This window comes from Tetrao urogallus (assembly GCF_951394365.1).
Source record: "Tetrao urogallus genome assembly, chromosome: 8".
In the NCBI taxonomy this organism is placed as follows: domain Eukaryota; kingdom Metazoa; phylum Chordata; class Aves; order Galliformes; family Phasianidae; genus Tetrao; species Tetrao urogallus.
In genome coordinates, this window is record NC_136821.1 from 29852987 (window position 1) to 29875018 (window position 22032).

The 22032-nt window shown below is 38.4% G+C and overlaps 1 protein-coding gene across 1 annotated transcript in view; it reads left to right on the forward strand.

Annotated features, from left to right (window-relative positions):
* Positions 1-5190: 5190 nt before the first annotated feature.
* COL5A2 (collagen type V alpha 2 chain) overlaps positions 5191-22032 on the forward strand; it is a gene marked incomplete at both ends in the record, with an annotated part of 79869 nt that continues 63027 nt past the window's right edge. Inside the window, one exon of the mRNA XM_079538891.1 lies at positions 5191-5296. Within this exon, the coding sequence (XP_079395017.1) occupies positions 5191-5296 (106 nt within the window). The remainder of the gene's footprint in view (positions 5297-22032) is intronic.

A 22032-nucleotide genomic window follows, 5' to 3' on the forward strand; every position in this document is an offset into this window, starting at 1 on the left:
TGGCTTAGTGGTTTTTTGTTGTCAGTATTCCACATCAGACCATCATGCGGACCAGTGGCAGTTCAAGAGTTAATGTTCTGGTCCCACTTATTGCCCCTTAGGGGCGTTGTGAGTATCCTGATGTGAGGGGATGGGCAACAACTCCGGAGGAACCTGAGCCTTTTCCTTCCAGCTCAGCTCAGCCATCTCAGCTCTCCGCAGAGAAAAGCACGTGTTTCCCTCGCACTGTCGAGGATTGACTCGCGTTTTGGATACTCTTGTCTCTCTCGTTTTGTTTGATTTGGTAAATTTAGTAAATTACCATTTCTTCTCAGATGGCTGCCATTGTGTTAAAGCTATCTGCTGGCTCTCTGCCCTTCCCCCTCTCCCAGAGCCGGTTTCTCTCCAGTTATGAATGAGATAATGGAGGGAATTTCACTCCGGTGATTTGACATTTATTTAGGGCATGGGAGCAGGATTTGGACTTAGATTTGGCTGGATACCTTCTCTGCAGATCTGCTTCCTCCTTAGGGCTGGGAATTTGCTTTTGACCAGGGCATTAGCTTTCCCCCTTGGCTTTATATCCCTGTAATGGAAATACTTTCCTTATAGTGGGGATGAGTGGGATCCTATATAGTGGGGAGAGACACCTATGCACATCTTGTGTATTACTAAGAGGGCAAACATGTCATTTGAATGCAGTGTTATATTTTTGCAAGGAAGATTTTAGCTTAAAAAATAAAGACTGAAGCATGTGGTTTTTTTCACTTTTTTTTTTTTTTTCCCCAATGCTACTCTCAGGAGATTCACATGTTATTTCTCTTTGGGTCTGTGCAACAGAATGAAGTTCAGCTCTTGCGAATGGCCTTAGGAAAGTGGCTTGGGAGCTGCAATCCCTTTCACCAACAAAAGAATCTGCCTGGGGCTGGTGCTGAGCTCCAGGAGTAGGAGCTGACTTGAGGGTGATCCCTGGGCTGCTGCTGTGCAGAGGAGCCTTCCCCAACCCTCGGGGTCACCGCTTTTAAGGCGAAGTGGGCCTTAGTCGTTTCTGAAGTCAGCACAGAACAAGTGAAATAAGGGCAAGCCACCATTTATTTATTTCAGTTCCATGAAGGAGGCCTATCCTGGGCTCTAGGCAACCGGCCATCAATTATCCACACAATTCATAACAATAAAAGCAAAAAGCAGCAAACCACATTTGCCAACTGCCTTAGGTTAGGGGAAATGAAATCATCCAGCCCCTCTTGTTCCCTTGGGCCCAGCAACTCAGCCCCTATCAAATGTTTGTTCCAGAAACAAGCGCAGTCTCTGTTGGAGTTAAAAATGTACATGTTAATATATTCCAACAGATCATGAAATTTCCTTGCTTAGAAAGCTGGCTGTGCCAAGCTCTGCCTGCGCAGACTATAATTTCCTTTCTAAAGAGAGAAGAAGCATCTGGACCCACTCAGCCCCGGCGCAGTGTGCCTCTTCCACGTCAGCATGCCTGCGCTGCTCGACTGCAGCCTGCCCTGAGCTGCCTTCCTCAGCAAGCCCTGTGTCAGATCTAGACCAAACCCCCAGCACTGAACATGCCGAAGTGCTCGCAGAGTTCTGTTCCTAAACCCAAAAGTGGGTTTCGAGAGTGTCATTGATGCATGCTGCAGGCAGGTGTGGTCCTGTGCTCTTTGAGTCTGAGGATTTGAGTGCGAAGACTTTTCCCAGCACTGCTAGGATTAAAACTCCAGTAAGTGCAGGGGTCTGTTTTCAGTCATCTGTGCAAAACGGAAGGGAAGAGCCTGCACTGAACTTGAAATCAAGCTACACATTTAGGGTTATCTCAGTTCATTTATGAAATTTTGTTTAAAATTTCTTCTCTGTTCTCTGCCAGTGTATGTTAGCAGAAATGTTACCTTAATGAAATTGCTATCAAAGACTAAATTTGAAATATGACGATATGAGGTTATATTTGGGAAGTATGATATTGGGGAGAGAATTGTGTGATATCCATTTCTAGTCCTGGTTTCATCTCCCCAGTTTTTTCTAGACCATTCTACCTTCTGGCTTTGCTAGTAGAAAATAGTCACGTTATTCTTGGCACTAGCTTAACCTGGGGATTGTTGGCTACTGGCATGCTAGGGTTAGTAGAGATATAAAAATGCGACTCTCAGAAGACATTAACCAGGGAGATTGGAACAAGAAGGAAAAGAGCTGTCTCCTGACCTTATTACCTTAAGGAAAAAAAAAGCCAATTGAAAAACATCGCATGCAAATCACAGAAGTGCCATTACTTCAGTGGAATAACTTAAACAAGCCAAAGATCTGCAACATTATTCGGAGATAAGGTGATTATATGTTTTGTTTTGTAAAATCACGCTGTATATGTTCACAATCTGAAGGAGATCTGAAGAGATCATCAGTAAGTTTGGAAACATTTCTTAAATGCCAGGCAGAAATATGATGATATAGGAACCTGCAATGCACCATTTTTTTTAAATGCAGAAAAAACAACAAGTAGTTAGAATTCATTTTACTCTTTACGTGGTCCTGGCCCATCATAGCCCTGTAGTATGTAAATGGAGCCTAGGATGAACACCTCTATGAAGTTGTGATATTGTCACCACAACGTACAACTCTCTGTGTCCTGAGTGCAGTGAAGGGGCGTTTCTGTCTGCTCAGGTGACCCCAGTTTTGACTTCAGAAGTGAAGACTTAGGAATTCAAAGTGGGTGATCTTTCAGACATTGTTTAATGTTACATGTGAAAACAGGTGGGTTTAGAGCCCTCTGAAGTTTGCATCAGAGACGGAGAGTCTGGGCAATGAACAGGTAAGTTTCAGTGCATTAATTCCCAATCTGCAGCAGATTGCCTTGTATTTCCTCTGATGGCACAGTAATTTCTTTGAAAAAGGACCTGATCTTTTTTACTGATCCTGTGACTCCAGCTGTTACCATGAAACCAATTCCAGAGCTATTACTAATAATACAACCTAAAAACAGCTATAGGAAGATAGTTTGTCTCCTCTAGACTGGAATGTTTTACTAGTAAAATAAAGTATTTGGGATATCACCAGGCTTATGTTCTAGTGAAACGAATAACATCAAGCAAAAGATTTATTTTTGCAAAGAACCATGTAGTCCTTTCCTGTATTTCATCAGATAGTAAAGCAGCTGATAATATTAATGTGCTGACAATCTAATTGGTCAGTAATTACATCTATTTGAACTTGTGGTCATGTCATTTCCTGGAAGTGTAGAAATTATCTGTTTGTTGTCACATGGCACTTCTTGATAGAAGAGGGTGGGGAGCATGTTGAAATTGTGAAAAAAGTATGTAGGAATTTGTTTGTGCATATGCGTAACAAAAGTAAAAGGGGAAAAAAAGCATAATATACTAATGAGAGAATATTAGGGTGTGTCATTTAAAAAAGAAACACAAGATGTTTTTGAATGTTGGTATCCAGCAATGTTGATACCTCTTTTCTTTTCCATCTTTAAGCACACATTTAGGAATTATTTACACTTAAAAATTTATTTATCGTGTTGTCAAATTGATGCATCTCTAATGAGAGGCATGCGAAAGTAAAAAATGTACTTCACTTATTTTGAAATATTAATGAATTTAATTTCAGCAAATTTTATTTACTAGAAAAAGGTGGAGCTAGAGATCAGAATTTTTTTGCCATTGTGAAAATTCTTAAATGATTTTCATTTCCGTGCAGTCCTCCAAGCAGTGAAATAAGCCTCAGCCCTGCCATAAACTCTATCATCTGTTTGCTAAAGCCAGAAAGATGGGTGTCCTTAGTGGAGCAGTCCCATGAATATTGCTAGTGTTTTTGACTTGAACTGGGATTTTAGTAGTTGGGGGAAGAAGGGACAGTGCCACTGAATTTGTGAATCGTGAGACAGGAGCAGAGGAAGAGTCATGTTGAAGGGAAACTTTTGTCGGTCTGCTGGTTCTTTCCACAGCAGGATGACATGGCAGAGCTGAAATGAAGAAGGCAAAAAAAAAACCTCTCAGAATTACACCTTTCTTTTAGGTTTGTTCTAAATCAGTCCATATTTCTACTAAAGCTTTTAATTTTTTTTTAATTTTTTTTTTAATTTTTAAAGATTTTCAGTTTTGGTGGTATTAAATGTTCTAGAGGATTGACACAGAGCTCAGTAATGTGGTTGAAAGTAATTTGTTTAATATTACGTATTAGTTAATAACACACCTCGTGTTCCACAAGAAAGATATTTAAGCTAATGTACATAAAGTTAATTTATGACATGGCCTGCTCTTGCAGTTAATGGATTACCATAGAGAAATGAGAAGCTTTTTTTTTTTCCTCCCCTAACTAACTGTTCAGTTTATATCCAGTTGGTAAGGATAATTGAAGGCTAGCGTAGTTTGGGAAAATAACGGGTGAAGACAGAAGTAAAGACACTGAAATGAGCATTTTCTGCAGTTGCACTGGATCTGGACAGCAAAATATTTTGTAGCACGTATGGAAAGGCAGGAAGCAGTGTTAATCTTTGTTGTCTGTTTAGTTTATTTGTATGGCTACAGGTTAAGGCGGTGTCTCATTGAGCTGGTATGTTGAAGCTGGGAAGGTATTTATTGGGTCGCACTTGATATCATGGCCTCTCAGCATTTTTAGTAATGTCAATATGGACTATGCTTGTTTCTTTACTGTAATTAAGGCTTATTTTACAGCATGCCTCATGTCCAAAGTGAAATGTGAAGTATAATTCTCTTAAAATTAGATGAGATAGGGAAGAAAGTTTAACATGAATTATAAGAAATGCTGATTCTGAAGTAGCTAAGCAAATAACTTTAAGAATTTAGGGGAATAAAACACAACAGACAACTTTCTTTCACTTCCTGTGTACTTTTAAAATGAATTTGAAGTTAAGAAAGATGACAGTTGCTTTCACTTTTTTGTTTATTGTTGTTGCTAATTAGGACGTTTTTAGACTCCAGTGCTAGAAGCGTGAGAACATACAGCAGGCTTCTAGCTCTGAATATAAATATTGTAGCTCTTGCAAACATTTCTACATTTAGGGATGTCTGTCACCATACACTTGTGTTACTGGAGAGTCAAAATAAATGCTAAACTGAAAAAAAAAAAAAGTATGTGATCTTTTATGATCAAAGCAGTGCAAGCTATTACATCTGTAGCAGTTGATTTCCTTTTCATGACTGTGCTGACAAAGTTTGAGTGTGAACAATTCACATTTGTCTTGCACGTATGGAGGAAAGTAGCAATAACCAGACGAAAGTTTACTGCGTAGAACAAATAAGTGAAACTTACGATATACTGTTGAAGAGCAAAATGTGTTCAAAAAGACTGCAAGGTGAGTATACAAAACTATCTGCAGGGTAAGTTTGTCAGTATGGAAATGCTGCTTTCCAAAATTACAACTACACAGCTTTGAGACAAGAAGCCTTTTTTTTGTTTGTTTTTTAACTGCATCAAACATGGCAAAGGGTGAAATGTCCTTGTAAAAGGATTGCTTTCAAGACAAGGTACGAGAAGTTGAGGACTGGACATCTTTACTGGGACTTGCTAATGGCAAGTGCAATCATACATTTGCTTAGTGTTTGTCTTACAGCAATGTCAACCTTAGTTTGCTGAGTGACAAAACACGGTGTGCTTGACACTTCTGTTTGTGAAGAGCATGGATAGGTTACTCTCTAGTAAAACTAGGGAAAAAACAGTTACTTGTACAGTGTTGTAGAAAGGACCAGAAGGTGTTTCTTTTTCTTTTTTTCCAGTGAATGAAAAGTTATGTGCTTGGTTGAGTTCTTCCAGTACTGGTTGTTGGTGTCGCATGCAGTTGAATTTCTAAGTGATAGATATTTCACTTAAATCTCTGAGACGCTTTAAGATGTGTATAACAAAATGTAATCAGCAAATTTAGCTTGCTATTGTTCATTGCAGCAGTGTAATTACTCTCTTTATAGCCCATTTCATTTCTTTTATAAATTATTTTTTATAGTAAAAGTGACACGAAGCAAGATTTGTGACATAGAAGCTGAAATGAAAACTGATGATTATAAAATAGCCAGATGCTGTAGTTGCAAATTATAGAAAATTGGAAAATAAACTTGGTCTTCTGGTCATATTATTTGTAGTGCCCTTGCTTTGTTTCCTGCATCTTTGAGGCCCAGGAGTGGGATGATCTCAGTTTGCCGTCTCAGATGGTCTTGCTTCACTTCAAAATCAGAAGGAGGTCAGCCCAGTTCCCTCAAAAGTTCATAGTAGTAGACATGAACAAGGGAGGCAGATGGAATACAAGCTTGGCAAACTATAGGAGCAATTCTTTTTTTTTTTTTTTTTGTAGAGCAGAGCTGAGTGAGTTTTTGCACGTAGTCACGCAAGAAATGTTTAAATAACGTTAATATCTAAATCAGTGTTGCTACTAAGAAACAAAATGAGCAAGTTGATGGATTTTATAAAAAATGCTTCCCAGATTTATAAAGATATTGCTTTACCCATCTTAAGTGTTAAATAAAATGTAGCTCCAAAAAAAAAAAAAAAAAAAAAAAAATTAAAAACGCCATTTTATCTTTCCAGTTAAGTGCAGGCTCAGGTCAGATTTCAGAAAAGTGACCTCTGGTTGGATCTTTCATTAGCCAGCTAAAAAAAAAAAAGAGGAGGAATGTACTTGATGAGTAGCTGTCCTCAGAGGGTCTCAAGATGAATAGGCCTACTATTTCAAAGAGGTAAAGATTTCAGCATTCTAAATTGGGAGATTTTTAGGCCTGAATTTGAAAGGAGTAATTTATTTGCCCTTTTTACTTCAGGTTGAGTGACAGTTGTACATCATTTCATTAGAAAACAACAATAAATGAAATCTTTCCAGCTCAACAGCCAGAAACAAGGGACATCTTTCAAATATTCCACATTCCTCCGCTGTAAAATAGGAACAAAGTAGTATTATATAATGTAAGGTTTTTTTTGAAACTTCAAAACACTTAATATCTTTTGATGGAATTAATTATGTCTTCAAAATATTTTATGTTAACAACACCATCTTAAAATATTAATGTTTTATAATACAGTGGAAAAAAATCTTCTTAAATTATGAACTTCACAGCTAAGCCTCACAGAATATCAGTAATTCTGAAATGTAGAATGATCAAACTATATTGGCACTTCAGATATACTACAAAATATACACATAATCTATGGATATTATAACATTTATATTATGCAAAGGTAAGGAAGGAATTGTACAGCAAACCTGGCACACAGGTTGTCTTATCAGAATTCACTGAATGAACAGAAAAAGAAATAATTAAGAAAAACATATTTAAAAGAGGTTTCTCAGTTTTATTATCATTAATATATTTTAGGGATAGTATCTGCTGATTCTGTCTCTAATTTCATTATGTGTGATGCTGCATCTAAGGATCTTTAAATTAGCTAATAATTTCTACTCTAATTCTTATATATCAGGAAAATATATATCAGCAAAAAAACTGCAACAAAGGATTTAAGTTGATCACACATACTACAAAGCTGCTAATTTATTTTCATTTTCCAAATACAACTATGTACAATGAGTGACCCCCAGGGACTAAATAATTAAATACTGGTTTACCTAATACTTCTATTTTAATTCAGACATCAGGTTTTTGCAAATCCAGATGTGCAAGCTGAAACTGGAGCTGTCCCAAACCAAAACACAAGTTATTCTACACTTATTTAAAAACTTCCAACCTTGTGCAAAGGTTAATTAAAGGTAGCATGAGGTTTGCATACTAGTGCCAGCAGTGATCCTGAGTACAACAGCATGACTGAACCTGTTGGGGAAACCGTGTGGCAGCCTGTCTGATTCAGCCTGGCATTTGCACTCCTTGGAAAACATGTCTTCTGTATTGGGACAGAAGCTAATATTGCAAATTGAGGATCAATTACATACAGCCGTGAGTGAACTGCCAGTCACATTTGTTATGCAAAGAGTATGTGGCTATCTATTTATACTGGTTTTACCCAACTTTTATTCTTCTGACTTTTGTTGCTGTTCGGTAGATTTGTAATAAATGGCCAGTAAGCTCAATTCTTACCAGCTCGTTTTGGGAATGCAGAAAACAAATGTCAGCTGGCAAGCTAGGCAGTAGCATGAATACTTATAACTAAGTGGGGCCATTACCCAGTTTAGTTAAGCTAGGACTATGGATACTGATCCATCCAGAAAAATATTTAGGTATATTACTTCCTTCAAGATCATACTGGCAGGCTATGCTGGACCCGGGATCAGACCCTGAAGGCAGCCAGGACGTTATCAGTGCAAAGGACTGAGTGAGAACATGACTGTAGACAGTCACGTTTGACACATTAGGAGCCTAGGTTACTTGGGGGTGTAGAGCCAGGTTACTTGCCCGAAAACAGGAAGGCAGTCACAGAATCGCAGGGGTTGGATTGGATCTCAAGATCGACTCCAGCCTTCCGCTAAAGCAGGTAAGGGCACAGCAGGAGTAGGTGTGAGCACTCGGGAATCCTGAGCACAGCTGCACCACGGGGTATATCGTGCCAGATGTAAACCTGATAGATTTCCCTTGTAAAAATAGTGCATCTGATGTGTCAGGCTTTCAGTTTGAGGAAAATTGTTTGTGAGTAGTTGGACCTGCCAGAACCTGATGGTAAATGCGCAACTGGCTGCAGGTTGGGACTCATCATTGAGCTTTTTCTGTTCTCGTGACCTGGAATGCATTTTACAGCAAAATACTTGAGCTCTCCTTTATTCATAATCAAGTTGTTTTCTACCATCTGGGAAGATAAGCCAAGCCAAAAGTTTCTTGATAATGCTATGAAGGAGTGCCCCCTGGGATGTTTATTTAGTACCCTTGAAGTTGAGTAAATGTGAATTTATTAGCGGTTGCTTTTTTGTTTTTTTCAGAGTTGTTTTGTGTTCATGTAAAGATAGGGTATGGGAAACGTTTACATGCTGCTTATACATATAATGCTGATGTTAGCCTTTCTTGGTAACTGTAGAAACGTGTGCAATTAACTAAAGCTTGGTTACCAGTAAAGTAATTGGAAATGTAGAACTAAGCTAACAGAACAATCTGATGCTGGGTAGTAGTAGACATGGCTATTGCGTTGCTGCTGCTGACATATAGTTAATGCTGTGTCAATGAAGATCTCATTTACTTTTATGAGAAATTATTTGTTATCAATCTAAACCATGACTGGATTGGACATGTTGCCAAAGATGACTCCTATTAAGCCCATATTTTATACGTAGAAAACCATAACCTCTTAGAATCATAGGCTAAATCCAGCCAAAATGGGGGAAGATATTTTCTGTTTGTGTACATTAATGTGGATGGAAGATAAGCGAATGATTTTATAAATGCACTTATGCACTACATCTCAGAGACTAAAATCTGTGGCTGAGCATACAGAAGAGACCTTTACTCAGCTTTATCTTTACTTGGTCCTGTCTGGTGTGGCACTGCAGCACTTTCATCACACCTTTCAGTGGGTGAAGCTCAGCCAGGAACTCACTGGGCTCCTGGTGATCTACCTGCTCCCCTCCCGGTTGTGGAAGGGACCAGGTTTTCATCCCTGTCATGCCTGCCTTGCTTGGGTGTCTCTTGGCTTTGCTCAGGCCTCGCTGGGAGGTCTAACCCAGCCTCTTCAGTTTTAAAAGCAGTGAGACAAAATGAAGGGACAAAAATTAAACGCAGGTGTAGTTAAATATGTATATACTATACATGTATTTGTATGTATATATATTAAAAAAACCCACTCCTTTCAGACAGGGAAGGCCCAAATTAAGGTAGACAGAAGGAAGCCAGAGTTTTCTAACTCTGTGCTTCATTCTGCTCTTCACAGCCACCACTATTTGGGCAGCAGGCCAGCGTGTTTAGTCTTTCTTATGGCTTATTAGCGCACACAATCAGCTGTCTAACTACAGTGTTAATGAGCAAGTTCTGGGTGCTGGTTGTCCGTTTAATAGAGTAATAAGGAATGTGCTGGCTGTTGGAATATATTAGTTACAATTTGTCTCATGCATTATTTTTTTCTTGCACAAAACGTGCCAAGGAGGTGGGCTGCAGGGAATGGAAGAACTTTGTATTTTCTGGAAGTACTAGAAAATAAACAGAGGTGGAGTCTTCCTGAATGTCAGAAGCCTACAAAATGCCCAGTTAAATGCACACTTCTAGCAAGTGTCAGCATATAATTCAAGAACACCTTGTCAGATAACCTCAGCTTTTGCAGAGTGTGGAAGTTAGCCTAAAGGTTTTCAAACAGTGATGACCTCATTCCAGATTTCAGATTTGGGTATAAGACTGTTGGATTTATGGTGAAAGGCAAATATCTGCTTCTCTGTAAACAATTGTTATTTTCTAGACTTTCAGATGGATATTTTTCTCTGATTCAGTCTGTTATAAAATGAAGTATCACAATGTCAAATTCTCGAATTAATCTGTGTAAAATAAAATTTTTTTGTGATTATTTTTAGTGACATTTTAATAATATCTTTTGTCTATCTACTTTCAGCTGCTTAAAACTACAGTGCTTTAATGATTGACAAGTCTATTGATATGAGGAATTACAAAGAGTGTTCCAATTAAATAATAACTACCAAAGTGGCTTTTGGGTTATTGTCAGCTACCAAAATGAGAGCTTGCTTATTCTAAATGAATCTATAAAATGTTTCAAAAGTATGAGATGAAATCAATTTGGAAACTGATTTTCTTCTTGTGCCAAAGTGAACAAAACAGTAGCTTTGTCCTCAGTGCCAAGAAGAAGTGTTTTCACCACTAGATAATTAATACACATTTACTCATGCAACTGTAGAAAAAACAGCCTGGATTTTACCGTAAGGTTAATCTTGTCTCCATTGAGATTTTACAATACATTTTTAATAGTAGTTTTCTCACTGTTTAAAAAACAAAACCAAAAACAAACAAAAAGAGAAGCAAAACAAACAAACAAAAAAACCACCCAAAACTTGGTCAGCTGACAATGAAAGAAACCAAACTTCTATTTTTTTTATTAAGAATTATGCCCTTCTCTATATTTACTCATTTCCTGCCCAACCACAACTCTATCAGCTAAGGAACACAAGTTGAGTAGAAATTGTTTGAAACTTGCTAGTCCAATAGCAGAATAATAAAAAGACAAGACTTGGAGTGATTCTTTCATTTTGCAGAAGGCAGTGGAGAATTTTAGGGGATGATGAATGAACATTTTTGTAAATGAAGGGACTGGAGTTCAAGAGGGAAAGGAAGCTGGAGATTTGATATGAAAAGGCATGCTGTCCTGAATACATGCTTTTAAAAACTTATATCAGTATTGCCAATCTCAAGCTTTCCAGTACCGTAAGTCATGCTAAAATAATTGTAAGCTGCTTTTTTTTTTTTTTTTTTTTTTTGGTGCTTCTGGGCTTGTTTGAGTTTGTAGCTCCCCTTCTCCCTCTTGTAAAACAACTGTAAACCACAACAGTATGCACAGAGTTTATTATTTAAAGCTTTCCTTTTTACACAAGCAAGCTTGGGGATAGAATTGTGTTTTTTTCCATGATAGCTTATATACTCACAAAAAATAGATATATGATGCAGAACTTATAGTTTTAAGAAAAATACCGTCTATCTTTAGACTTACCATGAAAACATGGGAACAGGCAGGGTGTGAAATAGCCCCTGGTCAGTACTTCTTAGTACTGAAGGATGTAGTTATATGTGGAATGTAACTAAGGCAGAAATGGGACATAGTGTACTTAATATTTGGTGTAATAGTGAAATAATTATTGTGCTTAATGTTCCTTGGGAAGAGTTTTATTATTATAGTTAAGATGAAGTGCACATGAGTGGAAGGAGAAATACATGATTTCCTAAGTCATGATGACAGCCAGAAACGTTAGATCAATCCATGTATTTCTACAAGCAGATTTTAAGTGATGCTTTTAAAGCCTCTTTTGTTTTGTCTTAGACAGTTATTTTGATTTATTCAAAAGACCAATGAGTTAGAACATGTGGTACATGTATTTTATATCCTGTAAAGGTCCAGCTACACTAAAACTAAATGTGTGGCTTAAAACATTTCCCAATTGGCTTTTTGTACTATTGCTCTTAGAAATATCTGTGCAGATGAAGAATAAGCCAGAATGTATCCTTCTGTGTACAGCTGATGCAAAGAAGAAGAGCTGAGCTGTGTGATAGATACAGTCATTTATAGAGAACTAAGGCCACATGCATAGGGGACTGTCCTGAGTTTGTGGCAGGGGGGTTGGAGATTGATGATCCTTGAGGTCCCTTCCAACCCTGGCCTTTCTGTGATTCTGTGAGTTTGCCCCAGTGTCTCAGAAGCTTTCAGCTCATGGCTTGACCACTGTGGCTGGTAGAGCTGGGGATCCTGGATGGTACTCAGCTCACTAATGTGCCTGTGGCAGCTGAGATTTCACAGCTACACACTGGGGCTTGTTCTACTGAAGAGAAAATGCTCTACACGTGCCTGATTTTTATTTTCCAAACCGTCTGTGTGGTGAGTATTCAAATACCACCACATTTAGGAAATGCTTGATTAAAGGCTCTTTGGAGCTCCTTCTGCAGAGCCAGCTTGTGGCTGCACCTGGGTCTGGCATCGCTGTTCTATTTTGCTGTGATGCACTTCTAGGCTGCTCTATGACTTGAGTGTCAGCTAAATGCCCTGTGTGCCAATGGAGTTGTACTCTCACTTTTGGTAGTGCTTGCTAACCATAAACTTTGGTGACTGATACATGAGACTGTAAAAGAACAGTTGCAGAGAAGCAGCTGAAGCTGATATGACATCTCTTCTCACTGACTCTTTTCTCTTGTGATGCAGGTTCTGTTTTTGGTGAGTGCCATGGCCTAGATCAGAACTTGGTTTATTTTATTTTTATGAGCAAGTCAGACAGAATAATGAAACAAATTAGAAAGAAAATGCAGAAATGATGGTTTCTTGAGCATAAATGAGGAGGAAAATAAACTCTGGCCAAGGACTGAAAACAAATCTCATCAAGCTTTGTGCTAGCATGGGCCTTCAGACTGATTTTTATTCCACGTTTTTGAATTTAATCTGCCTTGGAATTAGGGAGATGTTTATAAAGAAAGGCAATACTTTCCTGAACTTTGGAAGACTGAAGCTGTTTCTGTATGAAAGAGCTTTCCTTCCTGGCTGTGTCTCGAGTTCCCGTATGTATTAAAATAGTGGAAAATGTGCTCTTGTTCTTTACTGTTAAGTTTACAATCAATCATGAAGACACAGTAAATGTATATTTTTCTTCCATGCATGGCTTACTGTTACCAACAGGTGTTGCTGTTGTTTTAATTGATCTTGCATACCTATGATCTGTTATACATATCTAGTTCTCCTTAGTATTAGGGAGGATGTAAATAAATCTAACGCAGGGATGCAGTGACTGCAGGAAAGGAAAATGAGAGATTTGAAAATAGAACCAAGTATTTGCCTGTGTTTCAGATGTATAGACAGACATATCCTCACATGAAGGAACCATTCGAAATACGTCTGATTCTTATAAGCTAAGGTGCCTGGCTCAGCAAATGTGCAGAAATCAATACTTTTATAAGATAATGTTTAATATTATTATTCATATAAAGATACTGTGTGATTACTGTGATATTTCATAATGTTACCAAGAGGAGACTTGTATTAATTCTGTTATTTTCTGAGCTTTAATGCTGATTTCATAGAATCTATCTGGAAATACATTTAGAGAAATTATATAAATAATTGATTTTAAAATATATTCGTGTGTAGTGGAGATGCTGATTGAGCACCTGGTGGGAAGGCAGGGCCAACCCTGCAGAGCTCAGGTGCATGTAATGCATCGGAGTGATTGGAAGGGCTGGAGCCAGTATCCACCCCTTCTCAAATCTCATTTAAGGGTTGGCAGTGTGGGTGAGGGCATCTGTCTGGAGATCTCTCCCTACTAAAGGTCTTCTAAAGGTAAGCAGATTTTCTTCTTTTGTTTCTGTGTGTCCACAGCTGCTACGTTTCGGCTTGGTCTCATTTGCTGCAGCCTGGGGTTGTATCACGTTATAGCATTACAGCATTACATTGTATTTATTTAAATTTATTATGTGTGTTTAATATAAGCTGTGATTAATATTTAATTCATTTAATACATATAAATTGTAGTACTATATAACCAATCTTGTGAATTCCAGTCTGGAGCAGGCATTCATAATGGTTGTAAAGATAACAGTGGAAAGCTGAATGGATAGATACATGGTTAAGTTAGGAAATCGAGTCTTGCCAAATATGGATGGCCATGATGGTAACACCTCCAAACACAGGAATCTTTTTTTGAATCTTTTTTTCCAGGATTTCCTTCAGTCTGCTCTTTTTTTTTTCCTTGTTTGTTTGTTTGTTGTGTTGCTATGCTTTGGTAAGGTACTCATAAATAGATAGGGCAGAAAAATGATTAACGGGGATATCGTCTGTTCTTAACACAAACTTTGCATACCGGGGGAATGAATTTGTGTTTTTTTTAATGCAAAGCTACCAACCCAAGCTAGTACTGGCCTGCTCTTCTGTTCCAATGTGCAGGTTCGTAACTGCATGGAACATGCTCTGTGTGTCTGTTAGGCACAATATGCTGAACCTGGTGTGCTTCCAGACTGGAGTGTTTGAAAGACAAAAATTCTATGTATAGAAAGAGATTGAAAATTCCAACGGGATGTAAACCCAGAGCAATTGTCTGTTTTCCATTTATTGTATATGCTACCCAGTACAGAGCAGGATATTATAAAATAATTTAATACCTAATCCATAAGCCAAATTTCTATGGGGAATTCTAATTAATGGAAAAGAAAAAAGGAAACTAGTATTTCAGCCTGTGGCTTACATTCCTCACAGTCCCTGATTGCTAAATGTGGAGAGCAATTGAATCCTCATGTGAGGCAGGTCAGCACAGCTGTGCTCAGCCTAATGTGGTGGTGAAGGGCTGTGCCAACTGTGCACATTCTTTGTGATTTTGCAGCTTTCTATAACCTGTTCATGTTATTATCCTTTAGTAAACAGTTGAATCATCTGCTATGTCAGTAATTTAGTTTATCAATATTTATATTGGCAAACAGAAATTATTTCAGATATTTCAAAAATATTGAAGTAGGCTTGTATCTGTGTTTTCAGAGTTTCATAATTGTGAAGGGTTGCTCTGTGCGTTTTAAAAGAGCAAGAGAGAAAGAAAACTGTTATTTATGGGATTTGCTATGAAACATAAATATCTAAAGAACTAGAAATGACTTTGAAAAACAGCTAAGATAAAAACTAATACTTCCTACCAGATACTACATGTTGCACAGCACGGTCATTAGGTGCAGGTGTGTATCTCGTTCAGCTGCTAAAGATTCCTTCCAAAGCAATTCAACAGTGAAAAGAGTGCTGCTGTGTTGGGTTTCTAGTTCCAGTAACGAGGTGGTAACTGTCACCTGGGACTGACCTGAGCCCTAGGGATGGAGTAAGGGAGTCTAGCAGCTCCTGCTGGGAGACTGCAGACAGCAGTAGAGTATGTTTCTATTTGCTATCGAGAGGTGGCACTTAAAAGGCAGCACTTCCAGTAAGGTGGGAGGGAAGGAGGCTGGAAGACCGATTTTTGCAGGATTGCTTTTTTTTTTTTTTTTTTTTTTTTTTTTGCTATGCATCTAAAGGCTTTGAAGTGGTTCTGTCAAGCGATGGTTTGGTTTGTTGTTAGGTATGCGTATTTATTATGCTTTCCAACAGGCATGAAGACTGTGAATGACTTGTAATAAACCATTTGAAAATATGCTATGTGCTGTAGCCAGTGGAAATCTGCGGAATGCATGTGAATCTTAAGCACAACCACCTATTTGCAGAACAAAAAAACCCATGGATAGTAATTCCTTCCTAATTCCTTTCTGATCCTAAACTGTGGGGTACTTCTGAGGAAGGGTTCCTCTCACACAGATGTTATTTATATCTCAGGGTATCTTTCCGAGCTGTATTTCAAGCTCTTTCATGCAGTAAGTGTAGCCAGTGTCTTAAATTTGACTCTTTGGATTTTTTGGTGACTGGGAAGAGTTTTTCCAGATATATTTATTACACTTAGTGGTGATATAAGTGAAGCAATCTTGACCTCCAGGCAGAGCCAGGAAAATGGAGAATAAAAATGGTGTTAAATTAACTGTGGGTTTTTTTTTTGTTTTTTTGTTGTTTTTTTTTTTTTTTTTCTTTTCCAAAATGAGTCTTGATGATTAATGTGAATGCAGGAAATACAAGGCTGAGCATCAGTGATGGTCCACAGCAGTGTCTCTTCATGTACGTTGACATGAGCAACTGATCTAGAAAAAGAAAAGAGATTGTGTGGTAGAACTTTTGTGTTGCAAAACTTAAATCACTGGTTTTTATAGGTGGAGAGCTTTGATCTTTGCTAAGCCATAATAGCTGGTTTGGGGTGTTTTGTACCATGAGAAGCTGTACTGTGAGTGGGTGGATGTAGCAGGAAACTACCACTTATATCCTAGAAAAATGAGCTGTTTGATACAAAAATAGATATAAAACGTGGCACAAAAACTTCTTTGTCTCTAGGGATTGGGAAGCTTTCTGTGAGGACGGGAATTTTTGCAACTTTTTTTGGTAAACCTCTGATCAATACCTCCAAATCAGTCACTAGAGAACATGAAATAATACTTTACAGTGGCTTCTGAACCAGCAGCAGTTTGAGATCCAAAAAATACATCTGCAATAATTGAACAGAAATCTAATCATACCTCAAGTTAATCTTACCTTAAACAAACACAACTGTGCTTTTTTAAACACAGCTCAACTACTTCTAAGAAATACTTGATTGGAGGGCTCAGTTCTGCTTTTAGAGCTTTCGTGAAGTATGAGAGAATCACTGAAGAATAATACAACAAATCTTAGATTTGGTTTGGAAATGTAGACTCGCCTGTTTTTCAGCTTGGCAAAAACAATTCAAGGTACAGACTTCGGTTTTGTTTTGGATTGGGGAAGTCGCCAGTCGTCTAGGTTTCATTCACACTGGTTTTCTTTCAGACTCTTTCTGGAGGTCTGGAGTTTATGGTGAGTCTTTGTAGCTGCTGGGCAAGGTTTTGGTATGGAGACTTTTAAAAAGGTTTGTTTGTGCTTTCTTTAATAGACTCTGTTGAGATGATGATACTTTATTCTCCATGGTGATTTCTGTTGAAGTTAGATGCCCTGTGTGCTGAGAAATCCATACAAATCACAATTTATAAAAATGCGTAGTAGTGTCAGGAGTGGCTTTGATTTTCAATTAGGTTGCATCTTGTAAAGCGTGCAAACCCTACTCAGTTTTCAAGTCTTGCAGGTTGTGTTCTTGTGATGTGTTGTGACTTAGTGAAGTTTTCCTTCTTTCTGTTACCTGAGGTTGAATCTCTGCTGCTTAATTACTGTAGTTCCCATTTTGTGGAGAAACTTCACACATTGAAGTAAGCCTTACAACACAGGTGTATTATGGCTGAATCTCAGGCTATCTGATTGATTCCTTAACATTAAAGAGTACAGTGTGTGTAGATCGCTCTGAAAGTAATGCTTCCTATTTTCATGGAAAGTACAACAGATGCAAAGAACACAATAACACAATAATTTGATAGAGCAAATTTGCAGCTGCAAAAAAATTATTTTTCAACACAGTCACCACTGTGAGCTGTGCATTTTCACAGGCAATGAAAAAGAGTCTGCATGCTGGGCTCATAGAAATCTGTATGGTCATCCAGAACTCTGCTTGTCTTTCACATTGCTGTCACCACTGCTGAAATGCACCACCCGCCACCTCACTTTTCTCATGTCCACTTTTTGGTTTCCATTAATGTTGAGCAGGTGTTGATGAATGTCAGTGGGTGCCATTTTTCTGCATGAAGGAATTCAGTGACACACCTTTGCTTCATGTGCACTTCTATGTCAGATACTGTTTACTGTTACCTAGTGCTCCTCTGCTGCTATCTGTCACACGAGAACAAGGTGCAACAGGATGTTGGTGGGAGGCTTCAACCCTTGCTGCCATACCACCTCCATCTGCCTCTGACATTGTAGGACAACATCTTAAAAAAAAAAAAAAAAAAAAAAAAAAAAAAAAAAAAAAAAAAAAAGCTGTTGCTTTCAGAGCAGCCCTTGTATATCAAGTTCAGAATGACGTAGCAATTTCAGAAGGTGAACATGGAATAAACCTTGCTTGGTTCTATTAGAGATTATAAATGTTCAGAGCATATGCACAATGCTAAATATTGGGAGAGTCTTTGGGAAAAGAGAGAATTCAAATATCCCAAAGCTAGTAGTATAAGAAGACTAGAGCTAGTTGGTATAAAGTGAATTGATGAAGTGTATCAAGGAGAGCCCAGTCCAACTTCACTGAAGTTAAAAAAAAAAAAAAAAATTTTGTGGTTATCAAATGAGAGAGCTTTTAATCATGATGTCAAATTCAAGTTTGATCCAGAACTTTGCAGAGCTCAGTAGAAAGCTTTGTTAATTCTACTTTTAACATGGATCTTAAAATATCAGTTAATTTTCAGTAAATGCAGTTAGTTTACATGCACCTATGCAGGAGTGACCCTGACTATCTGTACAGAGTGAGGGGTGAGACACTGCAGAGCAGCACTGCTGAAAGGGATCTGAGGATCTTCAACAACAACGAATTGAACGTGAGTCAGCAGCATGCCTGGGCAGCCAGGAAAGCCAACCATTGCCTGGTGCACACCATGCATGGCATTGCCAGCCAGTCTAGGGAAGTGATTGTCCTGATCTATGCTGCACAGGTGCAGCCTCACCTTGAGTATTTTGTACAGTTCTGGGTGTCACAATAAAAAGAGGACTTAAAACTACTAGATAGTGTCCAAAGGACGTCTACAAAGATGGTGAAGGGTCTGGAGGGGAAGACATGAGGAGAGTGGGGTGAGGTCCCTAGGTTTGTTCAGCCTAGAGCAGAGCAGGCTGCAGGTAGGCTTGTGGCAGCTGTATCTTCTCACAGCAGTGCTGAGCTCTGCTCTCTATGACAGCAGCAGGGCATGAGGGAATGGCATAGAGCTGTGCTAGGGGAGGTTAGAGACAGGTTCTGTACCAGAGGGTGGTGGACATGTCTGAACTTCCAATACTCGTTATTTGGATAATGCTCTCAGTAAGACGGTCTGATTTTTTTGTTTTTATTTATTGTGTTGGTTCTCTGTGGAGACAGGAGTTGGGCTCATTGATCTTTATGGGTCCCTTCTAACTCAGGATATTCTATGATTCTGTGATACTACGTTATCTTAGGTAATTGACAGTAGTAGGTCAAATTGTGCCTCTAGGTCTCTGCACTAATTCCATCATGGAGTCCAGAGCAGAAGTTGGGCCCTAACTTCTGTGTTTAGGAAAGTATTCAGGGTTAAATGCTTTGGATAGGGATGGAGCTGAACTAACATTCTCTGGAATGTATCTGAATGTTGTTTATTAACTAGGGGTTAGTTGCAGCAGTAAAGAAATTTGTGATCGATCATCCATTAGATGAAGGACCTAGTCTTTTCTATCATAAATAGCTGTTTTACTTTCAATTTCTTATGAATTGTTTCTTTGTTTTATAACTGTTCATAAAACTACATACTGTATATGCATATTTATACAGGCAGTATGTGACAGATACAATATATGTTATTCTGCAGACATGCTGTGAACATCAAGAGCTGCAGACAGATACCTCCATGCTCACTAAACACAGACTCATTTCTAGTAGAAGTCTGCTAACTCCTGGGAAACTCCTGCTTTCTCTGTCAACCTGCTTCCCTGAAATCTGCCTTCTTTCTTTCAATATTTGCTTAAGAACTTATTTTTTTCCTAATTTTTCTAAGTACCTCCTGGGTTGTGTCTTTGGAGTTGACATAGAAACTCTGCCAGCTTGAAAACCACAGGAAACCGGGAGGCCTTTAAGGAAATGCTGACACAACTTTATCTATAGCAGAGCAATATAAGCCATCTGTTTCATGTAAGATGGTTATTACCTTTTCTTGTCAAATTTATCACTAGGAAAATATTTTACACTCTTTCAATGTCTGTAGCAGTCAGCTGTGCAGTTACTGATGTGCTGAGATTCAGGTTTATCAAAATGGATAACTGTCTTTCAGACCATTAAGTTCATGCTTTTGCAGAGGCAGAAGTTTGCTCCTTTTTATGTTTCCCCAGTTTGTCAGTTCTGATGGTTCTTCAGGGATTCAGTGCATGTGGTCACCCTTGTATCTTATCCTGAAGCTCTTAATAAAAAGTGCTGCTAGGTCCACTGTTTACAAACTAGTGTACCAGCTAGTTGCTTTGGAGAGATGTGGTAAGTAGTGGATAATGATGTCAATTCTTCAGCCAAACTGAACCATAATATGTTTGTGCCAAAAAGTGCAACCTCAAAGCCTTGAAGGTGGGCTGGAAGCATGAAATAAGTTTGTCACATTCTGTGCATCTAGTACACCTGATATTATTACTGAATGTCTGAAACCTCACATCGCTTTTTGTAAAGAGCCAGGCAGCGAAGAACTCTAGCAAGGAGATGTGAACTGCTAACTCAGCAGTACTGTTTTAGATCACTATTTTCTTTTAAGCAGAAATAAAGTTATACTTGAAAACAGTTAGAAAGCTGGTCTTGAGTATGGGATGCTCATCGATTATTTGGAAGGCCTGAGGGGCAGCATGTGTGTATGACTGTCCTGGCTGTCATGAGATACAGGGCTCGGTCTTGGTGGCATGTATGACACAGAGTCCAGCCCAGTGATTTATTGTCTCTGTGTATGCACAGGTCTTGCGGTCTGTGTGTGATATGTCCTCTACTGCAGTAACAAAAAACTGTTGGAAGTGGCTGCATGAAACTATAAGAGCACAGATCACAGGTGGAGAAAGAACTGGTGAAGGCACTGGCAACGAATAAGTTTAGCAATAGGACACTGTGTTCTGGAAATTATCACAGACCTCTACTGTATATTGTGGATGGATGCCAGCTATTTCTAATCCTCTGGGAACTTTCTTAGAACAGAACATAGCTATCTATCTATTTGAAAAACAGATGTTGATTGAGAGACTAAAAGTCAAAATGGTTAGCTGGGGTGAACTGGGTAAACTGATGATCCAGTTAATTGACAGCTACTGATTTTTCAAACCTGTAACTGATTGTATCAGCTAAGCATGCTGCACCTCATTTCCAGCCTTTTTCTTCAAGTATAAGAAGTATGAGTACATTTGGAGATGCTGTTGACCACTGTAATGTTCTGAAGGAGGTAAAAGATTAGAGTTTGCTCTAAAGCTGTGCAAATATAACATTCCTAATCGATTAACTGAATTTCAGTAATGGGTAGAACAAAACATGAATTTGCTTGCAGACATTTGAGCTTATTTCATGTAGAATAGGGAGCAGTGACTCGAGCAACATCACCTCTTAAGGCACTTAAACATATAAACAGGAATCAGGATAATGATCTCAGTTCTGTCCTCTCAATCATCATTCATATTGGACTTCACTGTTGTTACCAGAAGCATGTCCCCACATACCTAGTACCTCACTGAACTGGATTTCTACTTCTAAACTGATAGGAAAACACGTCAAATGGTTGTCTGTTCCTAACCAGTGAGTAGTAATACCTCTTGCTTAGGGAGTTGCTGATGCTCTGAAAACTTCATGGAGCATTTCTCAAATTGCAAATTTTAATGTTAAGTTATACTCTTAGTGCAACATTCCAAATGATGTAAGGTGCTGAAGAAAAGGAAAGATAGATTATCTTCTTAGAGAAGGACAGCAGAGATACAGAGGATAAAACTAGGATTTGGAGGAAAAGGGTGAAGTGGAAGAGCTTTGCGGTTCAGAATATTATATTGCTTAAGAACATAAAAGACTTGAAATTGAGATGCTCTTTGAGGAAGATTTTGAAAGGCTCAGGTGTGCTTCTAATAAGCTGGATTTCAGCAAAACAGTATTTGAAATTCTTCTGAGTTAAATGATGCAAAAAGATGTCAGTATTTGTAGAACTTGACTGTTTGAAATGAAGTTCTTATTAGTTGGATGCTGCATTCATGGGCCTTTAAAAGCTTGTATCAAAGAAACAACAATAGAAAAAAATAGAAAAGATATGAAAAATGACAAAG